We start from the raw sequence: 20,488 nt of genomic DNA, 5'->3' as shown, positions 1-20,488 counted from the left end.
TGTCACCTCTAATATTTTGCCATCCACTGTCACCCCTAATAATTTTCTGTGAGTAGTGACTTCAGTGGTTGTATTATCAAGAGAGAGGACTTCAATTTTTGTTTTTTCAGGAGAGAGGGATTTGGGGAAAAAACAATAATTTGGTCTTTTTTGGGTTGAGCATAAGTTGTGAGTTATGAAGCTTCCTGAGTAATTTTTTGAGGTGTACCATGTTGTCATACGTGCAAATGAGAGTGGAATCATCTGTGTATTGTATGAGGGTAGTCTGTTCTGCAGATGTATAGAGGGTGTTGGTGAAAATGTTTAAGAGGAAGGGACCAAGGATAAGCCTTGTGGTACACCACTGGTGATTGAGAGGTAAGGAGAGAACATGGAGTGCCATTTTACTGATACCTATTGGACAGGTAGGTTTTGAAACACAGGAGGGTGGGCTGAAAGTGACCCAGTGAGGACATTTAAAGTAGAAGTTTGCTGTGGCTTTAGACATGTCTAGAAATCAGGAAGAGACTAGTTTGCCATTATCTCTAGTTTTATTGACAGTATCTATATAGGTTAGAAGGGCAATGCTAGTTCTGTGGGAAGAAAGGAAGCCATGTTGTGTAGGGGCTAGTAGTTCTTCCTGCAGGAGATTGTCTAGCAATTGTTTATGGATACATTTTTCAAGTATTTTGGCAAGGGGAAATAAGACTGCTATAAGTCTAAAGTTATTAATGTCTGCTGAATTTCCTCCTTTATGCAGAGGGATAATGTGTGACTTTTTCCAGAGAGAGGGAGGGAGCTTTCAGCTGATCGTTCCAATACAAAGTATTCACATCAGTGTTTATGTCTGCTTGTGTCAATATTTAGAATTATTGTATGTACTGATTATTCATAAATAATGAATTCACACAGCATTGAGTTAAATAAATCTGAAATGCACAGTATGCAGTTCATACAGTTGTTGCTCATCCCCCACACCCACTTTACCTTGAGTGTGGTGGCTGGCTGTTGTCAACCATTTGTTAGGACAGGAATCTTCTGGAAAGTACCAAAACACATTACCAAAATGTGCAAACATGCTGTTATTAAATGACTCTTGCCTTAAAAGCCAGTTATGGCTATGACTAAACAGTGAAGTTTGGTAAGGAATCCAGGCATAATTAGAAAATGAATGCAGTTAAGGAAATATTATGTGTAACTTTGGCAGGCAAGCTTTCACATACCATTAAGAGTAAGCATTGCATTTGTATTGCTTTGAATTTTTAATTTCCACCGAGTTTGAAATATGTACATGCACATATCACAGTAATATATGGAAACACACATTTCTTCACATAGATGTATACATGCTTTTGTGTGTTCATTTCTGTGTGACTTTGCTTGGACAGTTGTTCTCACATGCATAGCAAAAACCATACATATTAACAAAATCATAGCAGTAAAGTCGTGTGTGTGTGTGTGTGTGTGTGTGTGTGTGTGTGTGTGTGTGTGTGTGTGTATATATATATATATATATGTGTGTGTGTGTATATATATATATATATATATATATGTGTGTGTGTATATATATATATATATATATATATATATATATATATATATATATATATATATATATATATATATATAAAATATAAAACATGTTATACTGTATGTGTCTGTATATGATTTTTACGTAATTTATATAAGTGCATAAGTATATGAATATATTTACATTATGTATATATGTGGGTGTGTATATATATATATATATATATATATATATATATATATATATATATATTAAGAAGCTGTATATGAAATAAAATGAATACTTACTATAAAACTCTGGAATTTTCTCTTGGACCTTCAAAACTCACCTAGCCAGCTGGTCCCTCTGCCATCTCTCTAGGCCACTGTACCTGTGGCTGCATTGTTTATTGTTTCCTGGAGCAGAGGGATCCTGTAAAGGATGACTGGTGTCTCTCAGCTCCTGTCAGATATCAATTTATTTCCATTCACAAATGACAGTTTCCTGCTCCAGTTTTTGCATGTACGTCTCCTGCAGCAGGTAGAGAAGAATTTTGGTTTCCCTATAGACTAGCTTTGGGCTCAGTGCTGGCTTTAAGAGAAATCATCCTTGTCAAAGCACCAGATCTTGAAGTATTTAATCATGATCCAGGGGATAACATGTTGTGAACCATACCCTCTGAGATCTAACATCACTCAAACCAGTTAAAATACTCATGTAGAGTAATGCATATGGAAGTTATACCAGTGTAAAAGTTTTGTGTAATAACTGGACTGGAGCATTCGCATGCAGTTTCATTATGTTTTATAGTCCCTTGTCTTAATGAGTGGATGAATGCAAGCCATTTTGCAGTGACATTGCTGATGGCTTCCCTTGTTTGTGGGGGGGGGGGTTGTTTGTGTCTATATATGTGTGTGTATATATATATATATATATATATATATATATGTATATATAGATGTATAGGTTTACTATCATTTTTTTCAATCGCACTTTTTGCGATTTACATTAGTGCAAAACTACCGTTTGGTAGAATCGGAAAAATTAATGCCAAACTGTAGAAATTTACAGTTGATGTATAGCTATATGAGGAGTGCAATGAAATATATGAGAAATGGGACACATAATGGGTATTAGAAATAATTGTTAGCTAATTGAATAGTTTTTGAGTGACTGAACAATTAATTAGTTTTATATTTAAACAGCTGTATTTTTATGTGAAGCAATTAAGTCTGAAGAAGCATTCTATGTATTTTTTTTCTTGGTGTTCTGTGCCGTTTTGAATAAAAAGTCTCCTTTGCTCATGTGGTGTGCCTTTAGTGTTCTTCAGTGGACTACGTTTATTAATTATCATTGGGGTACGGTATCCCGAAGACTGAGTTTTCTCTGTTAATGTTCGAATTATGTCGAATTCGAACATTCACCACTTCCGAGTTCATAGGTAGGTACTAGGCTATTGCCCAAGGGCCTACATAAGCCTAGCCAGGAAGGTACCATAGCTTACGCCACCCAAGAAAGTTATTTTCTTGTGCCACTGTCCAGCAAAGACACACAAGTGATCCCCGGGGTGTATTTCCTATTTCCCATCCACTCATCAAGATTTTTCTTGAAGAGTGCTAATGAAGAACTTTGCTTAACATAGATGGGTAGCTTGTTCCAGAGTATAGGAAGTCTCTGGGACAGGAATCTATCCCTCCAGCATGTCCTGTTTATTGTGGTGACAAGGTTTAGGTCCCTAGAGCATGTAGCTCGGAGGGATTGGGATTTCTTTAAGTGTAGCATGTCCAACAGCTCTGGGTTTGACATAGCTTTATATGTTAGGCAGAGATCACCTTGGAGTAGGCGATATACTACGGAGTAAAGCTGGAGTGTTTTGAGGCGGTCAGTGTAGGGCATTTGTTTGAGGCCAGTAATCCTCTTTGTGAGGTACTTCTGTGGCCTTTCCAGCTGCTGCAGATGTCTTGTGAGGTACATTCCAAAAGGGGAGTTGTACTCTATAATGGGTCTAATGAGTGACGAGTAGAGGGGAACAATGACCTCTTTTTTTTTTTTCCTGGATGAGAACCCTTTTATGATGAGGTGTGCCATGTAGAAGGACTTCCTGACTACTGTGGCGATGTGACTATCAGTCAGAGAGAGCTAAGGAGAGTAGAATCCAGTAGTAGTTGACAATGCTGTAAGGGGAATAAGCCATACACTGGCACAGTGTGGGAAAAGAGCAAATGATCCGGTGGGATGTACAAGGACAAAAACTAGGCAGAATGCTGTTGCCTGCAGCAGCACTGATGACGGCCCTTCCACACTCCAACCTTTAAGTCTAGATGAGGATTACTTTCTCTCTGTAAGAGATGATGACTTTGATGCAGAAGAGAATGTCGCTGGAATCATCAGAGGTGGAGTGGACACAAGTACTTTCAGACCACTTCAGCAAGCTCAGTAATGCATTGTGGAAGGTTAGCTGAGTAGCTGATTTAAATATGGTGTGCGGAGATCCACTGGTCATGATACCTCTGTGCATACGACCCTTATATTTTTTTCATCATCATATGGGCCCATCCATGTCATGTCTAGCAGAAAGTGTACATTGTGTGTTTGGTAAGTGCGTCCATCATCTGTTTCAGGATAAGTTCAGCTGTCAAAGGTGTCATTACCCATATCCTCAGTTATTTCTTTGCAGAGTCAGTACCAAAAAAAAAAAAAAAAAAAAAAACACATACTGTGCTTCAGCACAGCAGGCAGATATCGTCATCAGAATGATTGTTGGTGATGATGCCTTAACTCTCATATTCGTGACACAGTGTAAGGGCAGTGGTGCACACAGTCACAAAATATACTGGCAACCCCCACATCCCGCAACAGATTGATAACTCAATAGGCAGTGACATGGGCTCAGTTACACAACAGAATGAGGATATGACATTGCAGCAGGTAAAGGGGGGCATGCCACATAGCTCAACATCGATTTCTTGGGAGCAAACTACCACATTGGTGATGCACCCCAATGCATCATGCATTACCTGGGATTTGATGTATTGGTAGCTCTTCACGTTCTGTTACTGGTCACCCCATGGGTCCAGATGGGGCCCCCAATTAGGCAGTCTGTCACCTTAAGCATCCCAGGAAAATACTCCATTCTGTAGAGGCACGTATGGAACTGGCTCTGTCCTGAAGCAGCACTGGTGGATAAATACACTGATCTACTTCTCCATTGAGGGAAGAGCATGTTGAGGAAATGCTGAAGTATCCTCCAGACTGAAGCCTGAAATATACCCAAGAAGTCCCCACTTTTTCTCTGGAAGATCCCTGTGGCAAATATAGTGGAGGCTGTATATACCTTGGTATCCACAGCTATAGAAATACAATGCATCCCCCCCAATTCCTCATCTGTGAGCTATATAAACTCAACAAAGCCAATACTGTATCTCTGTACATTCTGAATCTATCTAGAATTTCTTGGTTGGCAAAGTTAAAAATGACTCATTCATTACCTGTATCTGCTCCTTCTCTGCTGCTGGGCACAACTTTGCCTTTTATAAAGCTTACATGCATAATTCAGATGCATATAAAAATGCGACTATGAATCAAATACACAGGCAGGAAAATTGACAGTTGCAGAATTTTCAGTTGGTCTACATTTACATAAGTTATTTCAAAAAATACTAAATCTGCTGCTCCTAAGCACAGCTACTGTTTAAGATTTGCAACTGAGCTGCGCTTAGGCACAGACAGCTCAAAATCCCACTTTGCTATAGTAAGATAGCTAAATTTGCCACTAGCTGTCCTCCTAGAACCCATCATTGTAAGGCCCTAAGACAACTATCTTGGTTAGAACTATCCCACCAACTCATTCTCACGCAACTGTCTACTGCCCACCAAATGTATTATAAATCCAATAAAACACCAGCTCTACAAGGCCTCCTCAATCCCCATATAAGTACTCGTCCACTAAGATCCACTAATAAAGCTCTAATTGAAGTAACCTGGAGTGAAAATAGCTCAGGTGACTCTCTATACTCCTACTACATTGCTTAACTGTGGAATGTGAATGCCTTACCACTTGAAATTAGAACTATAACTAACTTAAAAAACTTCAAGCATCACATTAAAGCCCACCTCACCATTTCCTGGATTTGTACATGTACTAGGCGTGGGTATCCCAAACCATGGAAATAGCCGATTTTAAAATTTTAATTGCGTATGCAATGAGCATTGAATTTAAGCCATATGACCTTACGTTGTTTTTTTTTCCTTTCTCACTGTTAATATCTGCCAGATTTTAAGTCTTCAGTTTGCTATGCTACCTGTAGATAAGACTAAGTATCATAATAGCACTCTTATTGTTGACAATGTCTCTACTTGCTACTACTGTTAGAACTGTTTTCTAGAAGCATTGTTATACATTATTGGTCTTGTCTCCCACTTGACCAATTTATTCTGTTCTAGTCTTTTTACCGTTATGAATGTCTGTTACTATTTTTTTCTTTATTGTATTATACAATTTTCTTTCTGCTAACAAAATAGTTTACTAACATGGAGTTTTTCTCCTCTGGCCTCCACTGAAAAAGGGTTTTATGCCCAGTCGGACTTTTCCGGTAAACAAGTCGGACTTTCCCGGTAAACAAATGTAAAGTAAAATAAAATAAATTGGTAACTAAATCTACATTGCTTTATGCAGGTGTGTGTCAAGGAGGAGGTAAAACTGGAATCTTGTAGTAATGCAGTGGCATTTTATTTAAAGTTGCAAAGGTAATGAAAAGCCATTCGTTTAAATAGAAGGAACCAAAAAATAAGAAGACTCTATTTAAAGGCAGTATCTTTACAAGCACTGTTTTTATGTTGGATATTTAAAATTATCTGAATCTTTGATTTCACTCTTCTTTTCCTGACTTTACCATCAGTATGAAGTCTCTCAAGTTTTCATGCATGACTTTGTGGAAGAAATAATTTGATGTAAATAACGGTGTTTTTTTGCAAGCAGTAGTAATACTGCAGTTTGTATTCACTGGTAGTCTGTCCTGAACTGAAGCGGGGTAAGAATGTGGGTATCTCAGTTATGTAGACATGGATTTGTTTGGGCTTCTGCCTGTCCTGGTTAAAACATGGGGATATTGCTAATTTAGCATAAGCAGTAAAACAAATCTTTAAAATTAGAATTTCTTGGACACTGAGCTGTATACTGTTATAAATGCACTTGAATCTACTTCATTGGTGATGGTTGAGAGTTTATTTGGTGATCGTTAAAGGTGTTCATTTGCCTGTGTGATGTTGACAGCTGGTGTCAGGGCAGTCTACAAGCTTTCATACTGATTTGTCCTGACTTGATAAGTTGTAAGGATCAGCAGCTGAATGTGTATATACTTTGTGCAGCAGAATACTGTTGTGAAAGCTGTCAAAAAAGTGACAAATGTATTTTTTTAACAAAATACATGTTAAACTTTGTGTTTGTTTTGTGTAGGTGGTGGAGGGAACAGAAAAGGGAAAAGCAAAAAATGGCGTCAAATGTTGCAGTTCCCACATATTAGTGCCTGTGAAGATCTTCGGCAGACAATCGGTAAGACTGTCATCCTAGATGTGTTAAAAACCTATGTTAACCTTGTTTTTGAGGAAAGATAAATGTGTGAGAGCAGACGATCATGTACTTCAGCTGGAGAGAGATTGGTAGAAGTGTACCTTACAGTAACTGTGGATGCTGACATGTTCTTCCATCAAAGGTCTGAGATAAACTTAGTTGTAGGATTTGAAAATTCATAGGGTAATCATTTAGTAAGAAAAGGGAAGAGGATGGACTGTAATCAGGTATTGGTTTTGTCAGTACTGTTACTACAAATGCAGAACATTTGTTGACCAGGGTAGTCCCAGCAGGCCAGTGGACTTTTTTCAGGGGAGACCCAAGGTGGTATTCATACTGACTAAGGAAAATTTGGCCAGCCCACTGTAGATCTTACTCTTTTTGATGATTGCCATGGGATCTTTTACATCCACCTGAGCTACAACCAACTGAGGCAGGTGATACCTTTGTTTACTTTCCCACCCTAAAGATTGTTTGCAGCTAAAGAACACGGAGGTAATTTGGTAAATCTGTTTTTAATCCACCAAGTCATTATGCAAAGTACAGCTTTGTTCCATCTAGTCAGACATAAAACACATACACTTCTGCCGCTGATGTTGTCTTAGGCACTGTAGATTGACATCATATAATTTACCACTTTATCTTTGGCTCTGTATATCCATGAGTCCTTCCCACCACTGCCATCACACACATACAAACATACCTAGTGATGTAGGGCTGCTAAAGAAGTCTTCTGTTTTAGCTACGTTGTCAAGACTTCCACATCCCAGTCACCCATCTTTTCCCTTTTACAAGTATGGATGAACCATATGAGGTGAAATCTCATATTGCTAGTAAACTTTGCACCTTTTATGTTTCAGTCCTGTACTAAATGTTATAGGTTTCTACATGGCTTGAATGTGCATGCAGCCATCTACTCTTTGCTGCATCCCATGTAAGAATAGTTGATCCAGGTAAAATGATGTCAGTGTCAGTTGCTCAGCAGGTAGCACACTTGCCTTTTGTGCTGGAAGATCAGAAAGCTGCTGGGTCTATTTCTACAGGAGGTACTTAGATTACTTAGATTCATTTTTCAGTACTGATGCTTCAGTGCATCGTAAGGGAAATGCTGCACTCCTGAGTGTTCCATCCTTTGGATGAGATGTTAAACCGAGGTCCCATCTTCCGAAATTGTTGGTAGCTCATCTGGATGTAAAAGACCCATGGCACTTGTCGAAAAAAAGAATAGGGCTGCTTTATTTTATTAGCACTTTTCCATCTTTCTTTCATTATTTACACATTGTTATATTTATACTTTGTCACACTTTATACATTTTTACAATGTACTTAATATATTCACTTTCTTAACTATATTGAACAAAGTTTTTATACTCGGCCCCTCACATATTACTTCCTCATCATGTTTTCTTTTGGTATACATCAATTCTTCACATCTTTTCCATAAACAACAAATAACAGTGAATAATATTTTCTCTCCTCTTTCACTTTATTTTTCACTCCCAACCTTATATTTTACCTATAGCAACAATTCCATATCAGTATTTTTAGATACTTTTCAGTCATAAATATTTTTGAATAATTTTCAAAAAAACAATGTTATGATATTCCTTTACATTCTTTCTATCATTTTATATTCCATGTGACTTTTTTACTGCCAGTTTGTGCAACAGTAAATACCAGAGAAAATCACTGTCTCCAAAAAGGATTGTACTGAAATCTTTCCTGCCTTTTTCTTATTGCTTTCTTATATTCAGTCCCCATAGTTCTCTTTCATTGTTTTTATACTGTTCATTTTTTTCCAGTTTTATTTCTTTTATATCAGTTTTCCATGAACTGATTTTGCTTTTATATTAACTTATTTTCTCACAGTAAGACGCTGTCCGGTTTGATTCTCAGCTAGAGCGTCTTCTGCGTCGAGACGTGTGAATGGGCGTACCTTCGTTGAAGGTTGTGCGTCAGGGCTGGTAACTCGGCATGTAAAAATCAACTACCAATCATTAGCGGACCGGAGTTCCGCTGTGGCGACCCCTAACTGGGAAAAGCCGAAAGATACAAGATTAACTTCTTTTCCAAATGTATTTCTCTTTTCCTTTTTTTACCCCACTCATCTGCATATGTCTGTATTTTTTCAAATACATTTCGCAGTGTTATCTTTTTTCAGACACTTTTTTTTAAATACCCCAAACAATTTCAAATGTATTTAAATTCATGTCCTACATTATAAACTATCACTCTTGATTTGATTCAGCTTTGTTCCAGACAAACAAACAAAAAAAATATATATACACACCGCCTACACTCCCTAAATGTATGTGTTCAGCATATTTGTTTTTTCTTAATTATGATTCTTGGCTGGGGTGCCTTCTGTGCAGAGTCTGCATGTCCTCCCTCCTCCCACACTCCTAAGACATGCAGTAGGTAGATTGGACACTATAAATTAGCTGTAGTTGTGAGTGTGTGTGTGCGCGCGAGTGAGCTGTACCGATGAACTACCACGGCAGGGTGAGCCCCCCAGCAGTGTAAACCTTGGCTCGAGATGATTTTCACTGCTGAAGTGACACCCCAACCCCATGTGCTAAATGGGAAAAAGGGGTTGAGGATGGATGGATGACTGAAACCCCCTCAACCAGTCTTTCAATTTTATTTCTTTTAGACCTTTTCTGTTGTTCTATTACTGTTAGTTATTTTCCAAATTTAACCCCTAAACAGTCAATCTCTCTCCTTGTCATTCTTACATCATCTCTAAAACCCTTATTGTTTGTCTTCTTTAACTATAATCCTGCTGTACACAGAATTTGTTCTGTTATGAAAATTAACTCTCTCATCCAGTGTTAGTTCTTTGCTGTTGAAATAAAATTATTTGCATAATTTAACATTAATCCTTCCTTAGTTTCCCCATCCACCATCCCCTCTCTACATGTCTGTATAATAGCATTCATTACCATCACAAACAGCCCCATAATCAGTAGACAACCCTGATTTACAACTCTTACCTGTCTTTTCCTTTTTTTTTTCCTATCTGTCCATTCACCATCACAGATGCAGAAGATTTTTCATAAACTGTTCTCACAATGCTTATTTTTAATCCTCCTTTACATTCTTTGAAAATATTCTGTATTTCCTCATTATCAGTGTTGTCAGATACCCGAGACATATCACACACTTAACTTTTCCTTCTCTTTCTCCATTATCTCTATACTCAGCCACTTTTTTTACCATCCTTAACATTTCATGTACTCTTTTCCCTTTTCTTTCATTCAATCCTTCTTTCATACCAACCATCATTCTTTCTTGAACAATCTTCATAAATATTTTATAGTCAGTATTTGCCTATGTAACTGGTCTCTAGTTTTCTTCCATTCCCCTTGTATCCATGTACATAATACCCGTTAAAATCCCCTCTTCTTTTATACCCTCCTACAGCCATTCATTCACCCAGTCTTTCTAGAAAACGTCTGCAATTTCTTTATTAAAAAAAAAAAAAAAAAAAGAAAAACTTTACCCTAATTGATCTGAACATGGTGCAGATTCTTCATTACCTTTCTTTATTACAGCCTCTAATGCTTTCCTCTAGTTTCTTTTTACCATTTCTTCCACTACCTCCTTTATCGTTTTTACTTTCCATACACCCCCTTTTACATTCTTAATTTTGTACATATTCTGTACATACCTTTTTACTATGTCCGTGATTTCCTCTTGTTTATATTTCAACTGTCAAACTAAAAGTGCTCCTCACTTCCACATTTCTTCCATCACGGATTACAGTTTTCTCCTCATGCTGCCCATACCTTATTTTTGTACAATCTTGGATTAATTGTGATTCAGCTCCCCAGAAAAAAAATGCTTCTTGGTGTTTCCAGTACTTAAGGCACTATTTTTTTTCACATTTATTATTACTATCACGTTAGGCATGTGCTGCAACTTTTTTGTTTTTCAAGTTGCACAATCCATAATCCTGTAATCCACATTTTTTTTTAAAAAAAGTATGCACATCCTGACATAAACTTAGAAAAAGATATTTTTTATTATTTTTCTTCTATCTTACACATTCTGAATTGTAACAAAATAAAAAGATATTTTTTATTATTTTTCTTCTATCTTACACATTCTGAATTGTAACAAAATTTTCTTTTTAACTGTACATTTACATTTTAGTAAACCTAGTCTTTTCAAAGAGATACATTTCTCATTTCACATTCCTGAACATTTTTTATTTGGTAGTGCAAATGTCACAAAATTATTTCATGGAAAGGTTCAGTTCCTATGTGTATTAATGCCTTAATGCAGACAGACTGACAAAGTACATGTTTGTGTTGATCAGCCTTTGTTTTACCCTTACCACTGAGCTTTTTTCTCCAGCTTTCAGCAGCTCCAGTTTGTATCAGCAGCACATGCACATCTTTTTTTTGCAGTCTTTCACTGCGACCTACTATTTCTGCTGCATCCGTTTTTCCTCTGGTAACATTCTTTCTGTCACTCTGTTTACTACTCTCTGCTCATCTTTCTGCAGCCCAGCACAAAGCACACACTTAAAAACAGTTACTTCACTGGCTAGATGTGCCCTCTCCTCTCTCTCTCTCTATAAATAAATATATATATATATATATATATATATGTGTGTATATATATATATATATATATATATATATATATATATATATGCACAATTGTTTTATAACAGCCTTCTGGTGTTTTTGTCTTCTCCATATCACCAAATATTTTGTCCATCACCCCACAACACTGCATGGCTTCAAATTCCTGTGGTTCTCCTTTATCTACTATTTTTTGTAAGACAGAGTTGTCCGTGCACCCTGATGCCATGATATTCACCTCCAAATCATTATTTTTTTTTTCTGAATTGCATTTTCCCTTTTCTTCTCAAGCTCATTACCATCACTGATACCATGTTGGATTCTGTGATTGCTGGTAACAGCCCATGGTGCCACCTAGCAACCACCTCACAAAGAGTAGGGGTGTTTAAAATTAAAAAAGGAGCAAGTTGTGTTTTATATACTTATAAATGTATAAAAGGAATATGTATAACAGGGCTTCTGTTTTACAAAATTATAAACCATAAATAGCATCCGTGAAGTAAGAAATCACTCTTGTTTATAAACTTGAAATAATCATAAAAAGAAAAAAAAATGAACAATAATTCATCCCCAACTCTTTTGTCCAAAACCAAAGTTTTAGTCTAAGCAGAACTTCTATCAAACATAGCTTTTTATATAATACTACTTGGCATGTTGCTTACCATAAAAACTAAGTAGCAGAGAAAATAATCTATTTTCTCAAAATGTACATTCCAGAAAATGCATTAATTTCCAAGTCTTATAGTACCCATCGATATATGATTTCCTCAAACAGGAATTCCTTGTATAAAATACCCACAGAAATTTTGAACTCTAGTACATTTTAAGACAAGATGCTTATCATCTCCTTTCTGCCAAAGTTTTGTTTATAGGGTGATTTAATTAATCATAGTCACCACAAAAAAAGTCAGCCTAATCTGGAATTTCCACATACCCGATTTCATCTTTCTAATGCCCTCTCTTTCTTGTGTACATCTCTTAATATATTCGTCTTCATAATAAAAAAAGTTCCATAAATGTGTATACTGCAGTTTTCTGTCAGCCACCAAGCCATGTAAGCTTATTTCCATGGCTGTATCTTATTCTTAAATTCTTTCATTTCTACCTCCTCACTTAATCTTAATTCATTTTGCCTTTTTCATAACTATCCCAAAAAGATTGATACCTTTAAAAAAATACCCAACAGATTTATGTTCCTATCTTTAATTCTTTGTATGTCGTAATAAATATGTAATGATATAGAAAAAACTTCTGGATGAATTAAATGCAGCCCCATTTCATTATTAAATATTATACCATGACCCCCCCCAAAAACGTGCATGCTGATTGGCCAGCGTGCACATTGTAAATCGAGTTATACTAATGGAAAAAGGTCCAGTCGCCCGGACTTTTTTCCATTAGTATAACTCTACTTTTAAAACACTGTCTCGCTATGTTAAATGGGTTTAACATAGCGAGACAGCTTTAAAATAAGCAACGGAGATCTCTGTTGCTTATTTTAAAGCTGTCTCGCTATGCTAAACCCATTTAACATAGCGAGACAGGTTTTAAAAAAAAAGCAACGGAGAAAGCAAGATCTCCGTTGCTTTTTTGTTCGCTATGTTAAATGGGTTTAACATAGCGAGACAGTTTTAAAATAAGCAACGGACATCTCCGTTGCTTATTTTAAAACTGTCTCGCTATGTTAAACCCATTTAACATAGCGAAAACAGTAAAAAAAAAAAAAGCAACGGAGATCTTGCTTTCTCTGTTGCTTTTGCCCACAGCTCTGATGTACTGCGCAGGCGCGCAGTACATCAGAACTGTCGCAGATGCCAGACATCTGCAGAAGGGCAGTAAACAGGCATTATACTATGCCATTATTTAAGAAAAGTAATAGTTTCTTTTCTTAAATAATGTCATGGTATAATAGCAATAACCCACTTCTGGGTGTGTGGGTAATGCTGTATTTACCCACGGTTGGCTTTGTTTGGTCCCTCGGGCTTCCCCCTCGGGACCAAACCACGCCAACCGTGGGTAAATCCAGCATTACCCACACCCAGGCGTGGGTTATTGCTATAATATTTCATATGATGGGTTTTAATTAGAAGTTCCAGAAAAATGAAAAAAAAACTGTGACTAATATTTATTTTTTCCTTTCCTTAGTCAAAATAAAAGTATTTTCCTAAATGATATTTTGAAAGTTTTCCAAAAGCTGTGTTCTTCCTTTTGGAAAAGACACCTTATTGTTGTCTCTGAATACTCTTTGTCCACCAAAAAGTAAGGCCTACAGCTTTTAGATTCTCTACCTGGTATCCCAACGTCTCTCTCAAACCCTTTGCATTTTACCCATGTTTGTAATTGTACTTAGTCCTTTCCATTTCCTCATATAAATTTGACAATAACTGTTCATTCTGAGGAACTAACATTAAAGCATCCATATAATCTATAACTCCATGTAATTTCCACTCCCTTAACCAAATGCAATAGGTCTCAAGTTTTTCTTATCAAATTCATTACCCCTTTCCATAAAAACTTTATGAAAATACATACAATGTGATCATTATGAACCCCCTAAAGTGAACCAGTCATTCGGAAAATCCACAAATACATTTTTTTGTGTGTATCATCCATGGAAATATAAACACAATAATGGAGTCAGTTTTCCTCTGGATAGCTGTCTTTATTTACCTGACCTACTACCATTTTAAGCTCATCTAACTCAATTTGCCTGTCAATAAATTTTTTGAAATCTGCATCTATATTTTTTAAATGTCAATATCTAAGCTTTTTATTTCCCTTGTAGTGGTATAAATTATCCATGCATTTTGTTGTAATGGTCATAGTTTGCTTCTCTTCTTTCTATCCCAGAGTCAATAAACAAACTGTAAGTAGTATTTCCCTGCCTTTTAACCTGCCGTCCTAGAAAAATTAATTGCTGTTCTTTTTTTCCTTTTCAAAATGTCTGTCTATAAAGTAATATCTGTACTCTATTTTTTCTATAAATTTCTTTTTCTCTCCTTAGATGGTCTTAATTTCTTTTTCTCTCCTTAGATAGTCTTGACTAAATGTTTCTACTGAATATTCATATTTCTGAAGTAACAATGTATAAAAGTAATTCTCCCTGAGATGGTTTCTTTTCACATAATATACATTATTTTCTTTATTTTTCTCTTTAAATTCTATCCACAAATCAGTAATGGATACACACAAATCCTTTGTAGTTTAATGTTCTTCCCATAATGTTTTCAGCCAGTTTTGCCAATTTGTCCTCCTTCACCCATTTGGGCATTCGTTTTTTAAGCCCTTCCCTACTGGAAAACTCACTTTGCATGCCCTGCATAGAAGAATGATCAGAAAAGCCAGTCAGCTTTTTTGCCTCCTGATACTTTTGTAACCTCTCAGAAAATTTCTACACTGTACACTACACCCCTTTATGCCTGTAGTATCAAAATAATCTTTAATTGTTACTACATGCTGTTTATAAAGGAAAGCAACACCTGAACAGGTCTCAGTCCTAGCTGTTCAAAAAATGTAACCTCCCCCACAAGTTCCCAAATTCTCTCTCTCCCAATAAGAATGCAGTCTAGTATCCAGCAGAATTATAAAATCATAATGTTGTTTTTTAACCAGTTGTAATACTATAATTTTTTGACATTCACCCTTAATACTATTAACATTTATAGATAAAATTGAACATTTAAATATTGCTTTTTATTTTGCTTTTTCTACCCACGCCTTTGAGTTTTTTGTGGGTTCTGCTACCTATAGTACCAGTTATGTTCCTTGCCTCCTCTGTAACAACATTTCTCCTTCTGCAGAGTCCTGTCTTTTGTCGCTGTCCTCCCCTTCAAATTTGCCTAAAGCATTATTTAATGACTGACAGATATTTATTTCTGCCTGTGTCCCTTGTACATTAATCGTGTTTTGTTTGCAGGCATCTTCCTTATGTTGCTCTGTATGAGTCCTTTCTGTTTGCTGCTCCCCTTGCACTGCAAGATAAAGTTCCTCTTGTCCCTGACAGTCAAACCACATGCCCTTCATTGCCACACTTAGTGCAGTATAATGTACAGTCCTGAATCCTATACCTTTTATCCCCACATTTACTGCAGTTTTGAAGGGACAAACATCAAATGGTCCAATTTCCCACAAAAAAAAAGTCTTAGCCTGGCCTCCATAGTTTAAAACCCCTCTAACATTGTTTACAACACAAACACTAGGCAAGTTAACAGTAGCACTGTGTGCAATTTTTCAGTGTTACCCTTGTTTTCTAGCCACAATTTCAAATACAACTTATTTTGACACTTTTTGCATCAAAAACAGACTTAACTTTTTTCAAGATATACATCCGTATATTTAACATTAAGGCTTCTAAACTGTAAAAAAAATACCTCCAATGAAAAATTGTAAATAACATGGTCCTTATAAACGTCATAGTCCTGCTTTTTTTATCAAAATCACTCATAAACTTACAGGGCAGTTTTTGTGTTTAAAAATGCATGTCACCAAAGCATTCATTTCCCAGCTGAATGATGGCACACACATTTGTAGGAACAAAAGGCTTATTATGTCTGCCCACTTCCTGTTCTAATACAAATTAGTCCAGTGTAAAAGAAAATCTGTTTTATTTTTATAATCCTCAGCTGCTGCAAAATTACAAAGTCATTTTTTTTAACTGTGTGACTGTCACCCCCCCCCCCACCACCTCTCAGTCTTCCACATCACACGATGCCCTATCACTCAAGCCCACAAGCCTTATCAAAGCCCAAAGCATGCCTGGGAGTTGTAGTTTCTGATGGTGCATCATCACTCTGCTCTGGAAACTGCTTTTCCATTAAATTACCCCATGATAAAGTAAAGCCATCAATTAGTTCCTCCAACATCATTCACACCCAAACTTCATTTTGTAGTTCTCCAGATTGCAGTTTAAAAAATTCAGCCACTTCACCATTTTTTTATTTGTAGTTACTCCTTCCAAACGCTGTGTAGACACGGCCTCCACTGTGCATGTCCTGTCTGCCATCTTGTACACTCTCACTGCAAGGAGTAAGGGTTGCTTATTTTACAACTTTCACACTATATTCATTATTTGTATTATTTATGTTATTTACAAATATTTTTTGACCTCAATGACAATTATGTGTATATATCAACTGTAATGTAAATTGAAATATTTCTGCATATTGATTATATTTTGTACATAACTGTATGCCCTACTAGGCATTATATCAATAGTTGTAATGTCTAACACTGTTTTATTGTCTTTATTATTATTATTATGATTATAAGTTCTACTTGATATTATATCAATGGTAACGATGTGTAACACTGTTTTATTTATTTTTCTTTGTTATTGTGAAATGCTTTAAATTGTTAACATGTGGTACTGTTACTACTATTATTTTATGACTTGGAGCTTATCTCCCCGGGCCTCCACTGAAAAAGGACACATGTCCATTTGGACTAGCCTGGTAAACAAATATAAAATAAATAGATAATATATATATACTGTTTATGTTCTTGTAGTTCCATTTTCACTTGTTTTTTTTTCTTCATAACATCATCTAATTTTGAATAACCTTAATACAGTTTTCCTATTAAAGTTATACATTTATCCACCAGATCCCTTTGGTATAACCACCCCTTTATTTCCTTCAACACATTTTCTTCTTCTGTATTCTTGTTACATAATAAGCTTCCACACCTCCTTTTCTGTAACATGCATACAACAATAAACAAAATTTTATTCAACTTTTGGGTTTCACTTTTGCTGTCCTTTCCATATAGTACCATCTCCATATTTATTTTTCCAAATCCATTATTGTATTTATTTTAAGTATTTCACAAAAGTCTCATTTATACAATGCAGGAAAAATGTTTTGTAATTTCTTCTACACTGCATTCTTTACAGTTCTCTCTTCTGACACTTTATAGTTCATGTTGCTTTTCACTTTACTTATTCAGCAATAACCTCCAAAAATCACTTGATGCATAAAAAAATTCAAATCTTCTTTTATATATCATTTTTTTAAACATATATGCTTAATTCTTTCCATTGATATATTAAATAATTCCACGTTCACTTCTTTTAATGTCACATTTTTTTATGTCTGTTCTCCACAAGTGTATTTTATTCATTACTCTTTCACTTCTGTCTCTTCTTTATTTCTTTCTCTATTTCATTTTTGACTTGTATGTCACATTCAGTTTTTCCCGCTATATTTTGCTCTGGTTCATGAACTTTTTTAAATACCCAATATAAATTCATAGATGACAGGTATAATAGTGTTTTGGTTTTCATATTTAACCCTCTTTATTTTGTACCCAGCATGATAGTTTGCTAAGAGATGTTACTTGTCTTTGTGGCTGCAATCCTGCTTTAACGTGATCGTTATAATACCTGTCAATGAAGAGGATTTCTCTTGTCCACCAGTCTCTCTTCTGTAATATGATAATGGGCAATGGCTTGAGCTGTAGCTGTTCCACACACACACACACACACACACACACACACACACACACACACACACACACACACACACACACAAAATACCAGCTGGTTGTCCACCTCTGTATATTTGTCATCTGTTTTGGTGTAAATTCTGGCTGTCAGAACGTATTTGGCTAACATAAGTTCTGGTTGTCTTCCTCCCTAAGAGGGCAAGTAGAGTATAGAATAGCGGTGGTCCTAGGTATGAAACTGAAGATAAAATTGCTTTGCTGTGCCAATTAGACATTTGCATTTTAGATCACCAGGACAAAGTAACTTGGCAAAAAGGAAAACCTTAATAGCAAATTCAGAAATGTAGTAGGACACACTTTATACCTCTTCATTACTGTTTTGTTAACTGGCACAGTTTCTTAACCTGGTAAAAATCACCAATCTGATGGCAAAGTTTATGTAAAACAGCCTGCTCCATAGTCCAGAGGGATCATTCACTGACTTCATCTCCGGCGGCTCAAGTTTGAATAATGTAGGAGCTGGCAGGAGAGGATGAGAGTGAGTGGTCATTGCTGACTTGAACATCTTGAGGAGAGGGAGGCAGTTGTGACTCACCACATGGGTGACACTTAGGTGTTCCACTCCTGGAGCTCAAGCCTAGTGAGCCTGTGCTGCTGTGTCAAGATGCACATTTCCCCTCCAGCAGCTGTAGTAGTGGAGGGTAGGAGGGTGGCTCTACTGGGGGACAGAGGGTGGGCCACCCCACTAGACTTATGAGCTAACTTGCTCCCTACCATCCAGCTGTCATAACAGAATGGATGAGATGTTTGGGATTCCTGGGAGGAGCGAATGAGAGTAGTCCTCGGATTCCTGACTCCTGATACTGTGAAATGAATGGGCTGATTGGATGCAAGTAGAGGGAAGCCACCTTGCTCAGTCCTGTAGATGGATTAAAATTTTATTTAAAAATTAACAGTATGGGTTTTGTGTATCTACAGATGTTCACACATGCACAAAATGTATTTGGTGCAAGTTTATAACCTAAATAAAAATAAAATCAAATATTTTAACCATTGCTGCAGAGATTTTGATTAGGGTTGCACCAAAATGCTTAGTTTTCTGGAGTCCAAATTTTAAGTCAGTTTTTGGGAAGTAAGTGACCCAAAGTCATCATATGCAGTAGACTTTGTTTCTGAAGTCCTGATACTTTAAATAGCTCCTCATACTTGTGCCAGTTATATAAAATAAAATGCTTAAAACAAGAAGTGTGGTGTACAAGATGATTTCTGAATATTTGCTGGTTAACTAATGGGTATGATGCATTTTAACTAGGAAAGCAGGATGTCTGAAAAACAGTAAAATACTTTATCCCAAGACTGTGTGTCGAAGGCATGTTGTTTCCAAAAGAAAAGTTCATGATGATTATTATTGGATAAATGGAAATAAGGAAAACGATAGTATGGTCATGAAAAATATTTCTGCCCTTTTAACAGAATGGAATGTTTTCATCTTTTTCCAAGAGAAAGTGAGGAAAGTTTTGTACCTTTAGATATGTGAGGGCATTCAAGTCATCAAACTCAGACAGATCAGTCACAGTTTCCTTGAGAGGGCCTGACTGTCTCATTAGTTTTCTAGAGAGAGAGGTGAGAGTCAGGTGGTAGGGAGTGGATCAGTCTGCTAGACCCAGTGGATGTCCCACCCTTGACCTCAGGGCATCTCCCTTGAGTTCCGCAGTTGGTGATGTTCTTGTTTCACTGTTGCAGTCATCACATTTGGGTTATCTGCCTGCAGGTAGCCCTCAGCCGACCTGAATATCAGAGTCTTCGGATTCCTGCGTCGGATGCTATCTCTTCTTCCATGACGTCATGTCGCAAGTGCCAGTCGGTCGGCTCCTGAAATTTTTGTTTTCGAGTTTCAGATCTGAAGTCTTCAAAAAAAGATAAGTACTCTGTTGGGGATCCTTTTTCTTGCTCCAACCGATGTCAGTAAAAGTTAACAATTGTCTTACCTGTGGAAAGCAAATACCTCATAGAGATTTTCATTTGTACTGCATCCCCTGTTTAGGCCCAGACCATGATGTCCCTCGCTGTCGGTTTTGTGCCTTGTTCAACCCCCAAACTATTTGTCATTGGGCTATGTTTGCAGCAAATTATTTTTGTACTCTGTCTCAGTACTCCGAGATGGCTTTGTTAAGCCATCTAACTACCGATCCTCTGAAAAAAACTTAAGGATAAAGACAGAGACAGACCGCATAGGTCCAAAACTGCCGACAGCGCTTCCGTTAAGCTAGTCGCCAGTCCTCCAGTAGTCAGTGAGGTGCTTTCACAGCCTCTGATACCCGCTACTTCAGATTCGCAGTCCTCTACTGAGACCCATTCGGAGTCCAGTATGCCACGAGATGCTTCTTCAACTATGGA

At 36.7% G+C, this 20,488-nt stretch overlaps 1 protein-coding gene across 2 annotated transcripts in view; it reads left to right on the top strand.

The window, feature by feature from the left end:
• The window catches only part of GRK6 (G protein-coupled receptor kinase 6), a 1,979,509-nt gene that overhangs the window by 399,415 nt on the left and 1,559,606 nt on the right, over nucleotides 1-20,488 (top strand). For both annotated transcript variants that reach the window (XM_044069323.1, XM_044069324.1), the window contains exon 2: nucleotides 6,945-7,040. In XM_044069323.1, coding sequence (XP_043925258.1) covers nucleotides 6,945-7,040 — 96 coding nt within the window. The remainder of the gene's footprint in view (nucleotides 1-6,944; nucleotides 7,041-20,488) is intronic.

The sequence above is a fragment of the Protopterus annectens genome, chromosome 4.part0 (assembly GCF_019279795.1).
Source record: "Protopterus annectens isolate FY-2018-M chromosome 4.part0, PAN1.0, whole genome shotgun sequence".
Classification (NCBI taxonomy): domain Eukaryota; kingdom Metazoa; phylum Chordata; order Ceratodontiformes; family Protopteridae; genus Protopterus; species Protopterus annectens.
This window is presented reverse-complemented; position numbering and strand designations above follow the sequence as displayed.